The sequence below is a fragment of the Oncorhynchus keta genome, chromosome 31 (assembly GCF_023373465.1).
Source record: "Oncorhynchus keta strain PuntledgeMale-10-30-2019 chromosome 31, Oket_V2, whole genome shotgun sequence".
NCBI classification, from domain to species: Eukaryota; Metazoa; Chordata; class Actinopteri; order Salmoniformes; family Salmonidae; genus Oncorhynchus; species Oncorhynchus keta.
In genome coordinates this window covers 21,163,520-21,184,528 of record NC_068451.1, presented here as the reverse complement: position 1 = coordinate 21,184,528, position 21,009 = coordinate 21,163,520, and the positions used below count along the sequence as shown (strand labels likewise).

The 21,009-nt window shown below is 42.2% G+C and overlaps 1 protein-coding gene across 2 annotated transcripts; it reads left to right on the top strand.

Moving 5' to 3' along the window:
* The first annotated feature begins 1,461 nt into the window (after positions 1-1,461).
* Positions 1,462-20,494, top strand: LOC118364599 (glyceraldehyde-3-phosphate dehydrogenase). Of its 2 annotated transcripts, XM_035746275.2 has the most exons (12): positions 11,492-11,523; positions 12,432-12,473; positions 13,587-13,646; positions 14,692-14,788; positions 15,002-15,108; positions 17,275-17,365; positions 17,640-17,758; positions 17,899-17,980; positions 18,132-18,283; positions 18,544-18,706; positions 19,872-19,969; positions 20,096-20,494. In XM_035746275.2, the coding sequence occupies exons 1-12, from the start codon at positions 11,507-11,509 to the stop codon at positions 20,163-20,165; spliced, it is 1,098 nt and encodes a 365-aa protein (XP_035602168.2). In that variant the 5' UTR covers positions 11,492-11,506; the 3' UTR covers positions 20,166-20,494. The 2 variants fall into 2 exon arrangements, with proteins under 2 accessions (XP_035602167.1, XP_035602168.2); XM_035746274.2 differs by lacking the exons at positions 11,492-11,523; positions 12,432-12,473 and adding an exon at positions 1,462-1,566.
* The last annotated feature ends 515 nt before the right edge of the window (positions 20,495-21,009 follow it).

The following is a 21,009-nucleotide window of genomic DNA, read 5'->3' as shown; positions in this document are numbered from 1 at the left end:
GACCGTCTGCTTGGCTGTGGGTAGCTGAGCTGGACTGCCATTGGCTGAGCTGGGTTGTATAGGTAGGCTTCTCATCTGGATGACTTTACAGAATTCACTTCCTGACTCTCTTGATGGTGCTGCTCTCCTTAGGGGAAAAATATTGCTGAAAGAAAAGGGGGATCTGAGGGATATGAAGTCATTGATGTACTTCCTTTTCTTTTTGATCATTTCAACACACTACCACACGATGGCGCCATTGAGAAAAGTGGGCTACAATGTGTTCATGGTTTGACATAATGACTGTGGTTTGACAGCTAATTGGCTTCACATATTATTATTCCTATACATTTAGATATTTTTACGCAACTCACCATATGCGATGTAACATTTAATATACACCCTGTTGTAATCGACTTCAAAACTCAACGTTTAGGTAGCATACCACCATAGCGGTTAAGAGCTTTGGGCCAGTAACCAAAACGTCTCAGGTTCGAATCCCCAAGCCGGCAAGGTGGACAAATCTGCCATTCTGCTAATGAGCAAGGCAGTTAACACCCAACAATATCTGTTCCCCGATGACGTGAATGACAGAACTCACGCCTCTTATTCAGAGGGGTTGGTTTTAATGCGGAAGATGCATTCAGTTAACTGGCTAAGTATCCCCTTTTCATAAATGAATTGTATATTTTAAATATTTTTCCCCTGAGATATTATTTTACACTCAAAAATTAGATTAGTGAAATACGTTATTACATTGAGATCGTGTGTAACTACAATGGATTCACCACAATGTGGTCTCACACGGTTTTCATCCATTCCACAAAGCACGCACCATATCTCACGTAGCCCAGCAGCCGGATGCTCTGCACAACACGTGCCCAGATAGTCACGTGCTGCAGCATGTGGAATTTTAGAGCGGTACTCTCAGATTTTTCCATCAAATTATGCAAATTAACGACTTTGTCATTAATGATCCGTTAGTATGGTTAAGGTTCAGTTTGTGAAAATAATATAAAATACTCATTTCGATTTCTGTTCATAAAAAAAAACATTCTTAGCTTATTTTTTTACATTTCTAAATACTCAATTGATGCTTGGTTGGATGTGCAGGGCATCATCTTCTCCCGAGTGAGGCAGTGGTCTAAGGCACTGCATCTCAGTACTCCCGAGTGATGCAGTGGTCTAAGGCACTGCATCTCTGTGCTAGAGGCGTCACTACAGACACCGTGGTTCGATTCCAGGCCGTGATTGAAAGTCCCATAGGGCAGTTGGCCCACAGTTGGCCCTGCGTCTTCCGCGTTTATCCGGTGTCGGCCGTCATTGTTAATAAGACTTTGTTCTTAACTGACTTGCCTCGTTAAATAAAATATTAATTTAAAAAATCAGTTTGCAGCATCCTCCCGTACCGCCCATAATTTGGCAACCTCCCCCAGTTCTCTATGGTTTCCATAGCAGCCGTGACCCAGCAGAAGATCAAGTGACGTCATGTTTCTAGGGCAATTAGACCAATACGCGTGTCACGTGTCTGCTATAAATTTGGAAGGCTGTCCTCTCAACTTGCAGTCACTGCAGCATCTCCTCAAGGTATGTATAATCGACAAAAGGACTTATTCTACAAAAGTCATTGTAATACTTATTGCGTGTCTTTTTGTTTTTTGAATACGGTTGTAATAGTGTAGCAGTAGCTACTTCTGAGCCTCTCCTTTCGGTTTAACATTACAAAGCCAGGAAATGATGGGAGGCGGGGAAAGGATGCGCCTATGGCCTTGTGTAATAATTCACGTTTCTGTACAACTTAATTTCTGAAAATATGACGTGTAGTTTGCCAACTAACGCAAAGCACATTCTAATCTTATTTATTAAGACATGAGTTGAGCGTTTATTGAGACCATCAAGATAATGCATTATTCATCCATTAGAAGGTAAAATGTGCAGAGGTTACGTGACACTGAAGCTCGAACGATGATGCGGTTTTCGGAAGACTGTTGAGAACGAATATTGTGGCTTTTTACAACATTTATATTGTCTTCATGCAATAAATAACCAGTTAATCTGTTTCCCCACAGCTGAACCTAAATAGTTGTATCAAATGGTCGGTGTAAATCTAGAGTTCTGGCATAGATGTCTGTACAGGAAATCCCAGAAAAGTTACTCTAGCTAACTGGCTACGTGCCTCACCACATACTCCTGATGAATTCTTTTGATTGCGTCAGAGCATTTATAGAACGTTACCGTGGCAATGATGTAAAATCTAAACCAAGAAATGTAGCCAAATTTAAGCCGAGCCCACTTTTTTTTAATGAAGTGGACGTTGAATTGTAATTGATTCATGTTGACAGTTTTAATTTTGAGTATGAGAGTAATAATGATTGAAGATGACTTGCATATGACTCCAATGACGCTCTCTGAAGGGGGAAGCCATGGTGTGCCGTGTCGCATCAGTGTGCCTACCGATTAGGTTACTTTGTCCGAATTGTAGCTAATTGGATTAGTTGCTAAAATATACATGTTTTTCAACTTTAATCAAAATGTCAACCGTTTGCAAAGACCGGAACAACAGGTTTCGACTCGGGTCACTATGGAGGATGGAGAGGCAGCCATCGCCAGATGGGCCTTTTTCATCACTGCGATGAAGGTCGTATTACATACTGTAAGGTCATTTTACAGACCTGGCCTATTAGAGTGAATGATTCCCTGCTGAATTAATTGTTTCCTGCATAAACCACTTATTATATTCTGGATATAAAATAATTCCTCATCCAAAAGAACAGAAATGGCATGTTAGAATAGTTGAAATAATTATATATTTGAAAATGTATTCAATGACCAATATGTAATGCATATCATCATCCAAATTAGTAAATTGCTAATTTATCCAGTTTGGCCTGCTTCTATGCATGTGCACTGTCAAGACGTATCCTTCTGGAAGACTGCTAAGGGTGTTGATTGCAAAGGCCTAATGTAAACAAGATGATGTACTGGTTTGGTCGTGTGATTATTGATAGGGCCTAGTCCTGTTTTCCTGTTTTAGGCCTGAACATGCCTGCAGCGAGGAGACTCTCTGACTCAGACTGTGTTCGAGATCATCAAAACCGTGATGTATCATGGGGAAATTGAGACTGATCTACAAATGAAATGGAATAGTTGTTTATGGTGCAAGTTAATCAGCCAGTCTCTACTTTCTTTTGAAGTTGTCTGCAATGTCGACCGCACGCAACCTGTGTCTTCCTGTGTAGAGGTGGTTCGCTCAAACACTACTCCCTCTCCCTGACCTGCTCAATGCGCTCTCCTTTTTTTGGTATGTGCTTAATCACCTTGAGGTTACCATGGAGATATTTCCCACACCATTATTTACAGTATGTGTGTGTGAAGAATCCTATCCGTGTGTTCTTTATACCTGTATTGTTAGTGTGTGGCTGTTGAATCAGTTTTGTCTGTGAAAGGGAACACATTGTTCTTTACCTGCCTTATGTAGTCATATTTTTGTGCAGTATAGTGGCGAGAGCTTGATAAGCACTGCTGATGCAACATGCAGCCCATCACTAGCTGTATAACTGCCTGGGTTGATCGTTAACCACACCTCCTGGCTCTACTAGGCTTGAATTTTGAATTTGATACTTGCTGATGGTGTCCTCTCTTGATGCTGGGGTTAGAGCTAGCTATCACTTCCCCAAAGATGACATTAGTAAATTATCACATGGATGTCGTGTTTCTCCCAATTCCCCCCCCCCCGACTCAGCTGCCCATTTCAGGCAGTTAGGAGGTAACCTCTCCTTCATCGATCCACTGCAGTTTGCTACAACAGTTCATTTATTCATGGCTGTTCTGTTCTGCAGCGGCCACCGTCATGCCTTTCCCATCTGTGTGTGCCTTCCTGTTGTGTTCTGGTTGGGCGGCATCTCCTGCTGACCTATTAGGTTTCACAGCTCTAACAGAAGACGAATGGACTTAAACATATTGTCGCCTTGAAGATTTAGTCTGACATGACACAACAGGGCTACAACTTGAAGTTCTTTTATCAGGACAGGTGACTGGCTTATTATGCATTTAGCAAGTTTCTGGTTTTGTCCAGACAAAGCTGACTACATTAGTCTTACTAGGCCTTGATGGTGTGATGCGTGAGTTGGCTGTCTGCAGTGAGGGCAGTCGTGTGACCGTAAATAGGCAAGGTGCTGAGGCTTGTAGAATCATGCCTCTCTTTATGACAGCTGCCCAACCATATTAGACTGTACTGGTTCTCAATCTGAGAATGTTATCAGAGGTTCATTTGCTGTATTTGAGATTAGCTCACATACAATAGTTTAGCTACAGGCTATAAAATCAGACTTTTCACATGCTTCAGAATGATCTTGAAAACATGCCTTTGACAATGTTTTAGGTAATCACGTTTGTTTCATAAATACAGAAGAGGTTTGATATGTTGATTTACTGAAAATATTCTAGATGTGGGGCTGCGTGAGTTTTAATGCAGTTTATTTTCTAAAGGCGTGTGGCAGTCCGTGAGCAAGTTGACTGGTGAATACTGAGCAGTCTTCAGTTTAGTATCAGGGCCTGCCCCTCAGGTCTCAGTGGAAAACTACTGAGCTACAATCATTTCAAGACATGCCTGGGAATGTAGAAAATGCCAGTGAGGGGGTGGGTGTGTGAGGCAGCACGTTTTCATTCTCTCTGCTGAGGTTAAGACAGATTGTAGAGGCCAACAGAGGTTAATGTGTGTCCTCTCTCTATGCAAATGATGCCGCTGGTCATGGAAATGAGTTATATTAGTTAATTATATTTATTGTTATTGCATTCTAAATATCTATATTACCTATAATTACTCAGCCTGCCCCTTGCATCATATTTGCCTGATCGCGTGTCATTCTTCCTGTGTGCAGCACAGTAAATGGACGTGGTGGTATGACACAGCACTTCCTCAAAATGGCTCCCAGGCTCACCTCTGCTAACAGGAATGGTTTCCATCTGCCTCATCCCTCAACACAGCCACACACTGGTTTTTGCTTTGTTTCTTGATTGTCAGCATTTCAATGAATATTGTCGTAAAAGGCCAACTCGTTCATAAACACTTCCCTATTGAGACGCTCCCACTTTATTTTTGTCCCATTGTCTGGGCCATTTTCTGCCTGAGTGTATCTGTATGCTCCTGGGGTGAATGACCCACTTTTTCTCCCCAGTAATGGGTTGGTGCTGTGGACCAGTGCCTGTCTGGGTGGGTGGACGGCTGCACCCCAACAGTGATTGTTCCAAGTCTGTCTAGCCAGACAATTACTAATGGTGGATGTTTAAAACAAAGTAGTCATTATTGAGCTTTATTACCCCAGGCATTTTTAATACTTTGCTATGACATATTATTGGTACGATGGTCCATATACCTAGGGATGTGGCGGTCGGGTCATGGAATTTTGGATGGTGGTTATTGGTCAGCCAAATGACCGCTGTCACCGGAATAGATGTAAGACCCACATTTTCTCCTCCACTCCTGACTCCAGGTGCTGCTGCAGGGAGGGGGAATCACTTAGACAACCAAATTGTTAATTTGCTACAGCATCTTGCTTGTTTCAGAAAGGAGCAACAAAGTTTCATCAGGTTGTAGAGTCCATGTTACAGCCAAAACGGCGTCAACCGCATGAATGCCCAGCTCTCCTGTTTTCACTGAGCTGTTCTTTCCACACACCAAATAATGTGTAGTGTGTGTTAGTACCAGTAGGTTTGCACAATTTGGGAAATATTCAGAGGTGGAAACGTTCCATGGGAATTAATGGAAATGTATGCAAATTAATACCATTTATAATAATAACCATTTGAATGTAGTTTTTTTTGTATTGGATATATTTATCATATGGAGACAAGCGCAAACCTTTTACCTTATCATAAATAGACATCATTGCAAATTAAATCCTCCCAATAGAAATAAAAATGTTATGAATTGAGCTTTAAATGAGTTGACTCTTCACATGGGATGATTTCACTGTACAACAGAATACCGACTGATCCATCGCATCTCCCAAAAATGTTTTCAACATTTAACATGATAACCAAAGCTTTAGTTTCTAGACTGTCTTCCCCTCAGGCTTTCGTGTCTTCTCCCTGGACCTCAATGTCCACCTCTTGAACATCACTCTGAGACCATCTTCACTGTCACTTTCCAACCTTGTTGAGGATGGCTCGTTCGTTGTCAGGCTCTAAAATCTGCCCGGCTGGCCACCAATTTTTCAACCTTTGTATTGGTCAGCCTGTTGCGTGCTTTGATGCGTGCGTTCCCTACCAATGGACCAGTTGCGCTCTGAGGTGGCTGTTGGTGGGATTTGGAGGATGGAGGCAACAGGGGAAAGGGCCTCAGAGCCACAAAGTCCCTTCCACCATATATATAGCTGAGATATGTTGGCACGACTGCCATATTGCATCTCCATCCCAAAGCCCTTGCTTGGAAGTGTACTTCACCAGACTGCCAAGAACCTTCCCACATCCAGGCCAAGGTGGTGAGACACTGTAGTGATGACATCATAGGCCTTGTTGATCTTTGCACCAGACAGCATCCTTGGGGTTTAACATGTAAGCTGTGGCGTTTATGGGCTTCAGGCAAGTCTTCATGCTTTTTGTATTTCAAAACTGCATTTTCCTCTGCTTGGAGCAACAGTGAAGTGGGCAGGGTAGTACGGATTTCTTCTCTTACATATGCAAGAGTTTAGCCTTTTATTTTTATACCTTTTTAACTAGGCAAGTAAGTTAGTTAATACAATCTTATTTTCAATGACAACCTACCGTTCCTAGGCAAACTGCCTTCAAGGGCAGAACGAAAGATTTTCACCTTGTCAGCTCGGGATACACTTGCAACCTTACAGTTAACTTGTCCAACACTAACCACCTGCTTCATTGCACTCCATGAGGAGCCTGCCTGTTATGCGAATGCAGTAGAAGCCAAGGTAAGTTGCTAGCTAGCATTAGACTTCTTTTTTCTATTTTTTTTTACATCATAATCACTAGTTATAACTACACATGGTTGCTATTACTTGTTTGTCTTGCGTTGCATATAATCGGTGCGTATCGTTGCTCCAATGTATACCTAACCATACACACCTATGCTTTTCTTAAAATCAATACACAAAGTATATATTTTTAACCCTGCATATTTGGCTAAAAGAGATCCAGGTTAGCAGGCAATATTAGCCAAGTGAACTTGTCACTTCTCTTGCGTTCATTGCACGCAGAGTCAGGGTATATGCAACAGTTTGGGCAGCCTGGCTCATTGTAAACTAATTTGCCAGAATTTTATGTAATAATGACATAACATTGCAGGTTGTGCAATGTAACATGAATATTTAGACTTAGGGATGCCACCTGTTAGAAAATACAGAACGGTTCCGTATTTCTCAAATAATAAATGTTTTTTCGAAGTGAGTTTCTGGATTCGACCGTATTAATGACAAAGGCTCGTATTTCTATGTGTTATGTTATAATTAAGTATGATTTGATAGAGCAGTCTGAGCGACGGTATGCAGCAGCAGGCTCGTAAGCATTCATTCAAACAGCACCTTCATGCGTTTTGCCAGCAGCTCCTTGCAAGCACAGAGCTGTTTATGACTTCAAGCCCATCAGCCTAATGGCTGGTGTGACCGATGTGAAATGGGTGGCTAGTTAGCGTGGTGCGCGCTAATAGCGTTTCAAACGTCACTCGCTCTGAGACTTGGAGTAGTTATTCCCCTTGCTCTGCAAGGGCTGTGGCTTTTGTGTAGTGATGGGTAACGCTGTTGACGTGTTCTTGGTTCGAGCCCAGGTATGGGCAATGTGAGGGACGGAAGCTATACTGTTACACTGGCAATACTATAGTGCCAATAAGACCATCCAATAGTCAAAGGTATATGACATACAAATGCTATAGTTTGGCACAGTATAACATTAGTTGCAGTGAAATGTCTCCAATCAGAGTGCCTGTGGGATTTTTTTTATACTAATCTTTACAGAAAAATGCATGTACAGATAAATAGTTAAACTAAACAACTCTAAGAGTTTTAAAATGAAACATGTATGGAAACAGGTGAATTAACACCTCAGTTAAGTAGGCTTAAGCAAGCTAAACCCCACATGTTAACAATTTCTGCTAGTTTTTGCTACCAAGTTAGAAATGATTTAAACACTTTGCTGTAGGCTACTATTTACTAATCATGTATGTCATAAAACATATTCACCCCACCCAGTATTGTAATCAACTTACCAGAAGGCATGTAGTCCTTGGCTCAGACAGTGTAGTAGTGTGGGCTCAATAGCATCCCATTAGTGTGCAAGATCTTGAATCAGCTGTGCATGTGATGGAAGAATGCACTGTGCATGCAGAGGGTTGCAATGCCATTGAATTGGGGATAGTTCGACTGAAATATGCCACAAGACTTAGAATTGCCTTGTGTATCCCACAAAGGTTCACTGTAATAAACTAACTTTTCTGAATGTAATCAAAATTTCTGGAAATTTACCGGAAAGTTTTCAACCCTAAGTACCAGTCAAAAGTTTGGACAACTACTTATTCAAGAGTTTCTTTATTTTTACTTTTCTACATTGTAGAATAACAGTGAAGACACCAACTATGCAGTAAAGCATATGGACTCATGTAGTAACCAAGTGTTAAACAAATGTATATATTGGATTCTTCAAAGTAGCCACCCTTTTGCCTTGATGTCTTTGCACACTAGAACATGGTAAAAGTAAAGAAACCCTGGTATGAGTAGGTGTGTCCAGACTTTTGACTGGTACTCATGTGTTATGAAGGTTATTTTCATGACAGTCTTCATCTGTTACAACATTATATAGTACTTGTGTCAGCCCTAAATATACCATGGCTCAGGCTTTTGCTTGAATGACACAATCACAAACTACTCTTTTCAGTGTTTGGAACCTGATCATGGGCTGTTATGCAGACATGTTGTTAATTTAAACCTCAGTTTTCAGTAGAACAGGCAGATAATTGATTGCGGTTGAGCCTGAAGCAGAGGTGGATCCTATAGGCCTGTACAAACAATGCAGTTTGTCTGTGCTGGGCTTTAATAAGTCACCACGTCAGCAGCCTGTTGAATTCCTCCGCATTTCAGCTCTTGAGAGCCATTTGACATCTTGAGGCATCCAGAACACAAGTCCAGTATTGATTGGTCCCCTCGACAAAGGATTCTATTTGTCTGCCCACTTGCATACTCTTGAGACCAAAAGAGGGGTGGTAGTACTTCAGACAATAATATACACTGACACAATAAAACAACCCGCCGACATTTTTCTTTTGACGAGACAGGCGTGAAGAAGAAGCAACATGGAGGTGATAGAACTAGTGCAATGGAGTTGATTTGTGGATTGAACCAGGCTGAAAGTGAAGGTGTGAACACGATATTAACATGGAGCCTTCTCTGACTGCCTCCCAGCCTGTTTGCCTGTATCACTAATGGCTGGGTCACCTTGTGATGCCTATGTGGCAAGGAGAATTGAAGATGGCCAGACAGTCTAACACGATGACATCTTTTTAATGTCCTTATCCAAAGGTTCAATGTTACTGAATATATCAAAATGTAAATTTCAAGCTCCAGACTAGTACTTTTAATTCCCCACTGGTGCAGTGAATTGAGTTTAGGCCCAGATGGCATTCGTTTTGTAGTCGGTATGACTGCATCAGGTAAGGAGGATTCAATGTGAGCTTGGCCCAGTTGGTTCATTATAGGCCAGTCAATCCAGGCAGCATACGCAGTGCATTCTGGGGCTCTTTAAAAAGACCACGGGTTGGAGGAACAGGCAGATTAGGATAAGCCAGCTGGGTTAGTTGCGGTGGGAGCCACACACAGGAATACAGGCACAGATTATCAAGTTGTCTAACGTTACACCAACCAGATGTAAGGGCCATCCTGTGTCCTTTCAAAGACAGTGCTAAGTTCTACCTTGCTGCAGCACAGCAGTTTTACATAGGCCTGCAAGCTGTGGAGAGGAGTTGTGAGATCTATGATTTATTGCTCATTGGAGGATACTACAGATCCTAAGCCCATTCAGTAAGGTACTTTACCTTATGATACTAGTCCAACTAAATATGTCGTTTTGCATAGCCCTCACGTTATAGCCTGCACCCAGACAGTTTGAACCGGGTGCTAGACATTAGACAACCAGATAATCCATTGGAAGAACCTAGGCCTATTTATAGCTATTTTGTGTTGATTGACCAAAGTGTTGCTTCGATTGGTCTGAGGTGTTTTTGCCCCAAGGGCCTTGTTCCCACTAGTCTAGCCTAATGCCCAGAGTTCAGTACTAGTTCTGTTCTGTGTATGGATTGTGTCTGTGCACCCATTTTGGTGACCTTCCGCTCAGTGGAAAAGCTAATGGAGGATAACTGGGACTCCATATAGGGATCCAGCTTTTGTCAAATGAACATCAGATTTGACTTTTTGTAGCTGATTAGGATAACCTAATTATCCTATCCTGCTGTTAAAGTTAGCTAATCCTTTCCCTAAAATGTTATTTCAATGTTAATTTGACAAAAGCTGGATACCTTCTAGCCATGACTCTAATATAACCTTCTAGCCATGACTCTAATATAACCTTCTAGCCATGACTCTAATATAGCCTATCTGTCCAGGGTTTTTATATCAGTGTCTGGTTTCGAGGTTATGGTGACCCCCTTCACTTGTTGATAAGTTTACAAAGAGGCACTCAGGCTTTTTCATGGTCTCATTTTAGGTGTAACATCTGCTCATACAGTCAGTTGCTGATGTGTTAATAACCTTATAAATTCTGAGTTTTAATTAGGTAAGGTTACAGCGAGGCTAGGTTATGGCCTAATGATTTATCCTAACTTGAGAGAAGAAACTACATTTACCTTTCCTTTGAACTGGACATGGTCATGGATTTCTTTTTATAGACCTAAATGTTATTTTAGTTCTGTTTGCTTGGACCTCCATGTGCAGCCAAAATCACTCTGTCATCATGGCAGACTAGGACAAATCAATAAATTATTTTTCAGTTGAACTGGATTAATAGTGGGTTTGTCATTTGCTTTATTGGTTTAAATGTCACCTACAGTGGCAAAGTATGAACCCTTTGGAATTACCTGGAATTCGGCATGAATTTATCATATTTGATCTTCATCTAAGTCACTACAATGTGCTTAAACAGGGTAGCCTGGTGGTTAGCGCGTTGGACTAGTAACCGGAAGGTTGCAAGTTCAAATCCCCGAGCTGACAAGGTACACATCTGTCATTCTGCCCCTGAACAGGCAGTTAACCCACTGTTCCTAGGCTGTCATTGAAAACAAGAATTTGTTCTTAACTGACTTGCCTGGTTAAATAAAGGTGAAGTGAAAATGTATAATTCTTTTTATGTCTTTATTGAACACTCGTGTAAACATTCTCAGTGCAGGGTGGGAAAAGTATGTGAACCCTTGGATTTAATAACTAGTTGACCCTCCGTTGGCAGCAATAACTTCAACCAAACATTTTTTGTAGTTGCAGATCAGACCTGCACAACAGTCAGGAGGAATGCTAACATCTCATCAACAGATGTTAGCATGTTCCAGATATTTCTGTAAGTCTTTAGCTGACACTCCAGGATTCTTCTTACGCTCATTGAGCCTTCTGCACTGTGCTCTTGCAGTCATCTTTTCAGGACGACCACTCCTAGGGAGAATAGCAACAGTGATGAACTTTCTCCATAGACAATTTTTCTTACCGTGGACTGATGAACATCAAGGCTTTTAGAGATACTTTTGTAACATTTTCCAGCTTTATACAAGTCTACAATTCTTAGGTCTCCTGAGATCTCTCTTGTTTGAGGCATGGTTCACATCAGGCCATAATGCTTGTGAATAGCAAACTCAAATGTTGAGGTTTTTTTTTTGTAGGGCAGGGCAGCGTTACCCAACCTCTCCAATCTCGTCTCATTGCTTGGACTCCAGGTTAGCTGACTCCACTTAGCTTTTGGAGAAGTCATTAGCCTAGGGGTTCATACTTTTTCCAACCTACACTGAATGTTTAAATTATGTATTCAATATAGACAAGAGAAATTGTCTGTCCACGTAGATGAAAATCCAACCAATTTATACAGAAATCCAGGTAATTCCAAAGGGTTCACATAGTTTTTCTTGCCACTGTATAGAGTAATACAGATTATGGTAAATATGATTCATTGATAGATCTATAGCCCAGTGCTAGGACTTGTTTATAACAGCAGTGTTTCAACATTGATATAAGAGTTTGCCACATCAATTTCCTACAAATGTTTTCATCAACCCAAATGAAGAAGCAGGAATTTCCTGATTGTTGCATCACTTTGTTAGCAAACGGTAGTAACTTAGTTATGCGGTCCATCTTCCAACACGTACCAGACATTGTTATTGGTCAACTGTATTTTGCAAGTATTGCCTTAAATGTGTTCAAACCTCTCCTGACCTCAAATTACCTTCAGCATTGCTAACCCACTTTTTTTTTTGCTAGGCTATATAATTTGGTTGAACATTTCTTTGACTTGCTCAAACGGTATGTAAAGACGAGTTATTTTTATAGTCTCAGCTGTAATAACTTGCTTTCTAGTTACAGGAAGTGTCTGCAACTAACCCAGCTGTTCCTCCCATGGTCTTTTTAAAGAGCCATAGAATGCACTGCATATGCTGTCTGGATTGACTGGCCTATAATGAACCAACTGGGCCAAGCTCACAGTGAATCCTCCTCAACTAACGCAGTCACACAGCTACAAAATTAATGCTATCTGGGCCTCAACTCCATTCACTGCACCAGTGGGGAATTAAAAGTACTAGTCTGGAGCTTGAAATTTAGAGAACAGCCAGCCACTGTCAAATGCCACACATACAGCAGCTTGTCCATAAGTAATGTGCCTATCCTAAGGCTCATATTTCTATGTTTCCATGCAAGTTGAGCTGAGAACAGAAAGCATGTCTGTGTCCAATCCTCCGATAAGGGACCATTAGAGAAGTCAAAGTAGACCAATAGCCTAGTCTCTTATTAAAACCAGAAGGCTGTGTTTTATCATTCCTTACACACTGCAGCCTCTGGAAAGTAATGAGACTGGCATGGCACCAGTCCTACCGGCTGGTAATAGTGAGAGCTAACATTGCAGAGGAGAGCTACTGAGCTACTGATTGATATCCCTTGTGGATTGAGGCAGGCTAGAAGGGAGGAGCCCAGATCCCAGTGTTTGTTCCATACTGGGCTAGTTTACCCTGGAGTCGACAAAGGAAGTCCTCTGAATAGGAAGTCTGGGCCTGTTGCTTCTGTCTGGCATGTTAAACAGGCCTGGAGACAATGGAGCCTCACGTAAGTTAGATTTGTGTCCCTAACTTGGCTAAATCTCCCATCACTAGGCAACCTAGTCCTGTACTACATAACAGAACAAGTGTTTGACTTAGCTAACTGCTGTTACTTAACTGGACAAATTAAACTGTGGTACTACTATCTCTGTTATAGAAAAAAAGTGATTGCTGATTTTCGGCACTGTGCTCTGTGGGAATAGACAGCCTGGGAAAAGTCAGTGTTAGTTAGGCCTACCCTCTTTGAAAGCTGTACATTTTGCAAAACTTTGCTGTTTCTACAGGGAGATACTTCTGTTGCAATACATTTTCTGTCTTGTTTCAGGTTCACCACTACAACCCAATCAACAACAACTATGTCAGACCTCTGTGTTGGAATCAACGGGTAAGCATTACATTCACCTCTAATACACATTGTTGCATATTTATCTAAAACGGTGTTAAACACTGCCATTAAAAATAATGGGAAATGACCCATGTGCACCAACAAAGACATCCAACCCCTGTTAAGAGTTATGTAATAACAGGCTATGAAGCAATGCAATTGCAAAACACACTGAACTGAAGGATCTATGGTGTAAATCGCAATTGGAGCAGCAAACAGTGAACACTGAACAGACATTGGTCGTCATCCTATGGGTATCTGTCAGCCCCCACAGAGCCTGTGGTTGTCATCAGTGGCCAGTTGTAAAAGTTGTTAAATTTTAGTTTGGGCGTAGCTACGTCCAACTTTGGTATAAGAATGTATTTGTAGCTAAGTCTGGCGTAAGCAATGGGTGTTCATGAGATTTGTTGATTTATAATGATGGTTGCTAGCCTGCGCCCATTTACTAGACTGTTACCATCCTCGTGACCATTCTGAACTTTGCGAGGCACGTCTCATCACTTTGCAAAGCCCACCACTATGCATGTTTTCTAAACCACATCTGGATGGGTCAATCAATAATTACTGTGGGAATGACTCACTAAATTACGAAGATATTGGAATAAAGTAGGCTAATTTAAATACTTTAAAGTAATAGCCATGTGTGGACAAACATTTGGTGTAACAGGTATCATTTTTAGGTCCAGCGTAGAGCACATTTTACGTTGGACATAGTTACGACCAACTGGTGCAACCAGCCCCAGAAGGTGTGGTGTTGAGGGGAGTCTGTAGTGTTAGATGGGAAGAGGAGGACCGCACTGTTAACAGATAAGGATTACACTGTAAACCAATGCACATACATCAGAGTCACGCGGTTAAGTGCACACTACTTCACTCACCCTTCCACATGATGTGTAAATCCTAACTCAAACATGTTAGTTTAGCATCATCTGGAATTTTTCACAGTAGTCCCAATAGAGGCCGGACAGGGGGATTTTAGAATGTTTTTTTTGGGGGGGTAGAAATCCTGTGTCTACTGAATCCACCCTTTCCCCTCTCTGTCCAGATTTGGCCGTATTGGCCGCCTGGTCCTCAGGGCCTGCCTGCAGAAGGGAATCAAAGTCGTTGCCATCAACGATCCCTTCATCGACCTGCAGTACATGGTGAGTCTCTTTCAGTCCCTCAACCAACAGCCATCATATAACATGGCACCCTGCCATATTAATCAGAGGAGGCCAGATCAAGCTACCCGTGGGCTTATGTGGTGGTATTTATTGTAATAACACACCAATTACCCCATGTGTAATGAACTGATAACCTTGATGTTCTCTGACAATGTCAGTTTTGTTTTTCTCCAACATTCTCTTTCTCCACAGGTTTACATGTTCAAGTATGACTCCACCCACGGCCGTTACAAGGGTGAGGTGAGCATGGAGGATGGGAAGCTGATTGTGGACGACCACTCCATCTCCGTATTCCAGTGGTGAGTGACGACATAATCACGTATGCTCGTGCGTGCAGCGTTTCTGTACATCTGAGTGAAGTTCCATTCTATGGGGCTAGGTTGATTTGGGATTGAACGTGTGTGCCCCTTTCTCCCTGGCTCAGTATTACCTCAGTGTTTTGTAATCCCTCTGGCCAGGATCTCCTCAGTGTTGCTATTGGCCTTTGAGGGCTGGTGCCACCTGTCTGCAAGGCTCAGCTCAGTGTTAACACTGAGGCTTAAAGGAAATATTCACCCATTTTGAATGTTAATCCCAAAAGTTCCAAATGAATAGATATTTCAAATGTCATATTATGGCTATATACACAGTGTTGTAATGATGTGTAAATTGTTAAAAGTAGAAAAGGGAAAATGAATAAACATAAATATGGGTTGTATTTACAATGGTGTTCTTCACTGGTTGCTGCGGTGATGGTACACTATGGTATATCACCCAATAGATATGGGATTTGGATTGGATTTTGAAAATTGCACAGACCCACAGAATTCAAAAACAAATCCAATCTGAGGGAAATGTGTGTCTCTATGGTCATACATTTGGCAGAAGGTTAGGAAGTGCAGCTCAGTTTCCACATTTTGTGTGCACATAGTCTCATCTCTTGAGATCCAGGTCTGCCTACTGCGGCCTTTCTCAATAGCAAGGCTATGCTCACTGAGTCTGTACAGTCGTGGCCAAAAGTTGAGAATGACACATTAATTTTCAAAGTCTGCTACCTCAATTTGCATATACTCCAGAATGTTATGAAGAGTGCTCCGATTAATTGCAAAGTCCTCTTTGCCATGCAAATGAACTGAACCCCCAAAAAACATTACCACTGCATTTCAGCCCTGCCACAAATGGACCAGCTGACATGTCAGTGACTCTCTCGTTAACACAGGTGTGAGTGTTGAAAAGGCTATGCTGATTGAGTTTGAATAACAGACTGGAAGCTTCAAAAGGAGGGTGGTGCTTGGAATCATTGTTCTTCCTCTGTCAAACATGGTTACCTGCAAGGAAACACGTGCTGTCATCATTGCTTTGCACAAAAGGGATTCACAGGCAAGGATATTGCTGCCAGTAAGATTGCACCTAAATCAACCATTTATCAGATCATCAAGATCTTCAAGGAGAGCGGTTCAATTATTGTGAAGAATGCTTCAGGGCCCCCAAGAAAGTCCAGCAAGCGCCAGGACCGTCTCCTAAAGTTGATTCAGCTGCGGGATCGGGGCACCACCAGTACAGAGCTTGCTCAGGAATGGCAGCAGGCAGGTGTGAGTGCATCTGCACGCACAGTGAGGCTAAGACTTTTGGAGGATGGCCTGGTGTCAAGCCACTTCTCTCCAGGAAAAATATCAGGGACAGACTGATATTCGGCAAAAGGTACAGGGATTGGACTGCTGAGGACTGGCGTAAAGTCATTTTCTCTGAAGCCCCAAAATATCAGAAAGGGGAATCTGGAAAAAAGCTTGTCCGGAGAAGACGAGGTGAGCGCTACCATCAGTCCTGTGACATGCCAACAGTAAAGCTTCCTGAGACCATGTGTGGGGTTGCTTCTCAGCCAAGGGATTGGGCTCACTCACAATTTTGCCTAAGAACACTGCCATGAATAAAGAATGGTACCAAAACATCCTTCGAGAGCAACTTCTCCCAACCATCCAGGAACAGTTTTGTGACGAACAATGGCTTTTCTAGCATGATGGAGCACTTTTCCATAAGGCAAAAGTGATAACTAAGTGGCTCGGAACAAAACTCCCCAGACTTTAATCCCACTTGTGGTCAATATTCAAGAAGCGGGTGGACTAACAAAAACCCACAAATTCTGACAAACTCCAAGCATTGATTTATGCAAGAATGGGCTGCAATCAGTCAGGATGTGGCCCAGAAGTTAATTGACAGCCTGCCAGGGCGGATTGCAGAGGTCTTGGAAAAAAGCCTCAACACTGCAAATATTGACTCTTTGCATCAACTTCATGTAATTGTCAAAAGCCTTTGACACGTATGAAATGCTTGTAATTATACTTCAGTATTCCATAGTAACATCTGACAAAAAATATCTAAAGACGCTGAAGCAGCAAACTTTGGAAATGAATGTTTGTCATTCTCAACTTTTGGCCACGACTGTACATAGTCAAAGCTTTCCTTAATCTCTCTCTCTCCCCCATTAGTATGAAGCCCCATGAGATCCCATGGGGTAAAGCCGGTGCCGACTACGTCGTTGAGTCCACCGGAGTCTTCCTCAGCATTGACAAGGCCTCTGTAAGTAGCAGTACCCAGACACAGAAGACTCTGACACACTTGTGTCCTTGTCAAGCACTGATGACTATAGTGCTCACCAAGGCCTTGCAACAGCCAAATAAATAACCCTAATGTACTTTGCCAAAATAAACCTATGAAACTCTAAAGACTTTATCAACAGTTCTCAGGTGTATTAGGACCAGTCAGATCCAGACACAAACATGAAATATGATGTATTAGATGTGCATTCAAGATTTGAGACTTTCTCAATGCGTTTTCTTTTCTGTTTCCACAGTCCCACATCCAGGGTGGTGCCAAGCGGGTGGTTGTGTCTGCCCCCTCCCCCGATGCCCCCATGTTCGTCATGGGAGTCAACGAGGACAAGTACGACCCCTCCAGCATGACCATCGTCAGGTGAGTCCCTTTATTCCTGACCAATACATGCATGATCAAAGGGCGAACTCTTCACAAGAATAGTCAACCTTTTAATAAGGGTAGCATAATTGATTCATCTGAATTGGTGACCTATTGTAATTCTCTCTGGTCATCCACAGTAATGCATCTTGCACGACTAACTGCCTGGCCCCCCTGGCTAAGGTCATCCACGACAACTTCGGCATCGAGGAGGCCCTCATGGTCGGTGTTTTTCTTCCATTCGACTGTCCATGCATCTTCATGAGCAGGGAGCATCTGAATGTCTTTTGTTCCCATGGTCCATATTGACACATCTGCTGACGCTATGGAACCCATGCTCATCTTTCCCTTTTTCTCTCTCTGGTCCTCTCAGACCACAGTCCACGCCTACACCGCCACCCAAAAGACGGTGGACGGCCCCTCTGCCAAGGCATGGCGCGATGGCCGTGGTGCCCACCAGAACATCATCCCTGCCTCCACCGGAGCTGCCAAGGCTGTGGGCAAGGTCATCCCTGAGCTCAACGGGTCAGTAGATGGTGTGTGTCACAGGAGGCTGGTTGGAATGACATCAAACATGGGATTTCCATGTGGTTGACACCATTCCATTGACTCCATTCCAGCCATTTATGAGCCGTCCTCCCCGCCGCAGCCTCCTGTGATGGGTGTTTGCATACATTTATGTGATTGTCTACTACTTATCAAAGATGCTGAATGCAGATGTGTGTGTGTGTGTGACGAAAAAGACTGATTATAAGTGCTGATGTAAGTCTTCTCTCTCTTGTCAGCAAGCTGACTGGCATGGCCTTCCGTGTGCCCGTGGCTGACGTGTCAGTGGTGGACCTAACCTGCCGCCTGTCCCGGCCTGGCAGCTACGCTGAGATCAAGGCGGCTGTCAAGAAGGCCGCCGAAGGACCCATGAAGGGATACCTGGGATACACTGAGGACTCTGTAAGTTAACCTCTCTAGGGTAGGTGGGACGCTAGGTCCCATCTGGCCAACATCCAGTGAGATTGCAGAGCGCCAAATACAGAAATTGTCACTATAAAAATTCAGAAAACCAAGCCTATTTAACATGGGTTTAAAGATTAACTTCTTATGAATCCAACCACTGTCAGATTTTTAAAAAAGAAAATGTAAAAAATGCTTTACAGCGAAAGAATACCTTACGATTATTTGAGGACATAGCCCAGCAGACAAATCATTAAACAGTAGCCAGCCAAGTAGAAGAGTTACACAAGTCAGAAATGGAGAGAAAATTAATCCCTTACCTTTGATCTTCATATGGTTGCACTCAGAAGACATTAATTTACTCAATAAATGTTCCTTTTGTTTGATAGTCTTTATATCCAAACACCTGTTTTCTTCAGTAATCCACAGGCGCAAACGCAGTCAAAACGGGCAGACAAATCCAAATTGTATCCGTAAAGTTCATAAACATGTCAAACAATGTTTATATTCAATCCTCAGGTTGTTTTTAGCCTAAATGATCAATAATATTTCAACCGGACAATGACGTCGTCAATATAAAGGGTCAACAAGAAAGGCACTCTCGGGATTGCGCATGAAAAAGCTCTGACACGTCAGGATCCACTCATTCAGACTGGTCTTACTCCTCATTTATCATAATACAAGCCTGAAACTATTTCTAAAGACACATCTAGTGGAAGGCATATTAACTGCAATTTGAGTCCTTAGTCAATGGATACTGTAATGGCATTGAATAGAAAAATCCTTTCAGGAAGTAGGTTTTGTAGTTTTCGCCTGCCAAATCAGTTCTGTTATACTCAGACACTATTTTAACAGTTTTGGAAATGAGTTTTCTATCCAAATCTACCAGTTATATGCATATCTTCTGGGCCTAAGTAGCAGGCTGTTTAATTTGGGCATGTTTTTTTATTCCAAATGCTGCCCCCTACCCTAGAGAAGTTAATTACAAAATATGTATGTCAACATGAAAGATCAGCAGAGGTGGCAATGGAGCTCAGTTTTACTGGCAATTATGTGTTATTAGTAAGTTGTAGTTTAAAAGCAGGGCTCCTAGATGACATAGATCTCTGTATACTGCAGCTGTTCTGTTGGTGGGTTTCTCACTGCTTATTTCCTGTCCCACCAGGTTGTGTCTTCTGACTTCATTGGAGACACCCACTCCTCCATCTTTGATGCTGGCGCCGGCATCTCCCTCAACGACAACTTTGTCAAACTCATTTCCTGGTAAGTAACTCCCTTAGAATTAGAGTAAATATTATATCATTCTTTAGTTCCTCCCCTGCTAATGCTGGACCCCGTTTTGGTTATTCTCAGCCCTCAACTAAACTGACACCATCTCTGTTTCCCCAGGTATGACAATGAGTTTGGCTACAGCCACCGTGTCGCTGACCTGTTGCTGTACATGCATTCTAAGGAGTAACTTTCCGGCTCCAGAAAGCTGCAATGGGACCCACCCCCCCTTTTACATGCAGTCACACCCCTAGTACCTCCACCACTCTCTACAACACAACTTAGTCTCTGTAGTAGGCTGTGTGTACGAGTATTTGTTTTTTCCTTTATGAAAAAGTCCCACTGAGACAGTTTTGACTTGACAGTATGTGTTTGTCTTCCCAGAACATTTGCCATGATGTTTCCATACTGGCTGTTACCATGTAATATTGGTGTTAAAATAATTCTAGTTTAAGAGTCAAGTGAGAAAGACAAGCTACTGTAACTAAAAAAGTAATAAATCTGGAAAATCTTTACAAATGTCTCTGTCTTGCCTTCTTGTTCATGTTTGCTCAGTGTTATAAGAACATGTTCTCTCACAATGACAGAAGTCGTCATCTGCATTCAGGATGCAGAACATGAAGATGATGCATTATAAAGTGACGATTGTATGGTAATGTTTGTTACATTAATGACAGGATTTGACTTTTGTATGCTCATTTGCATTATTTGAACATACAAATGTTAATCCATAAACTACAGTTTTAATAGCTGATGCTTTAGCCAGGCCAGTTTTAATACTATTCTGGAACAAGTCTGCATACCCTTGTTGGTACCTAGGACAAGGAGTCAAACATGATTGGCAAATTCAATATCAATCTGGTTATGCATGTTGCACTGGATGACTTCTCAGCCAGGTTCTGGCAGAATTGAACAGATGTAAGGCCATGGGACTGAGTTTCTCAATCAAGTATCAACTCTCCAAGAACATGCAAATGCATTCTGAAAGTTGTTAGTCCACTTGCAAGTGATTTAATCCTGCCCTAATGGAAATC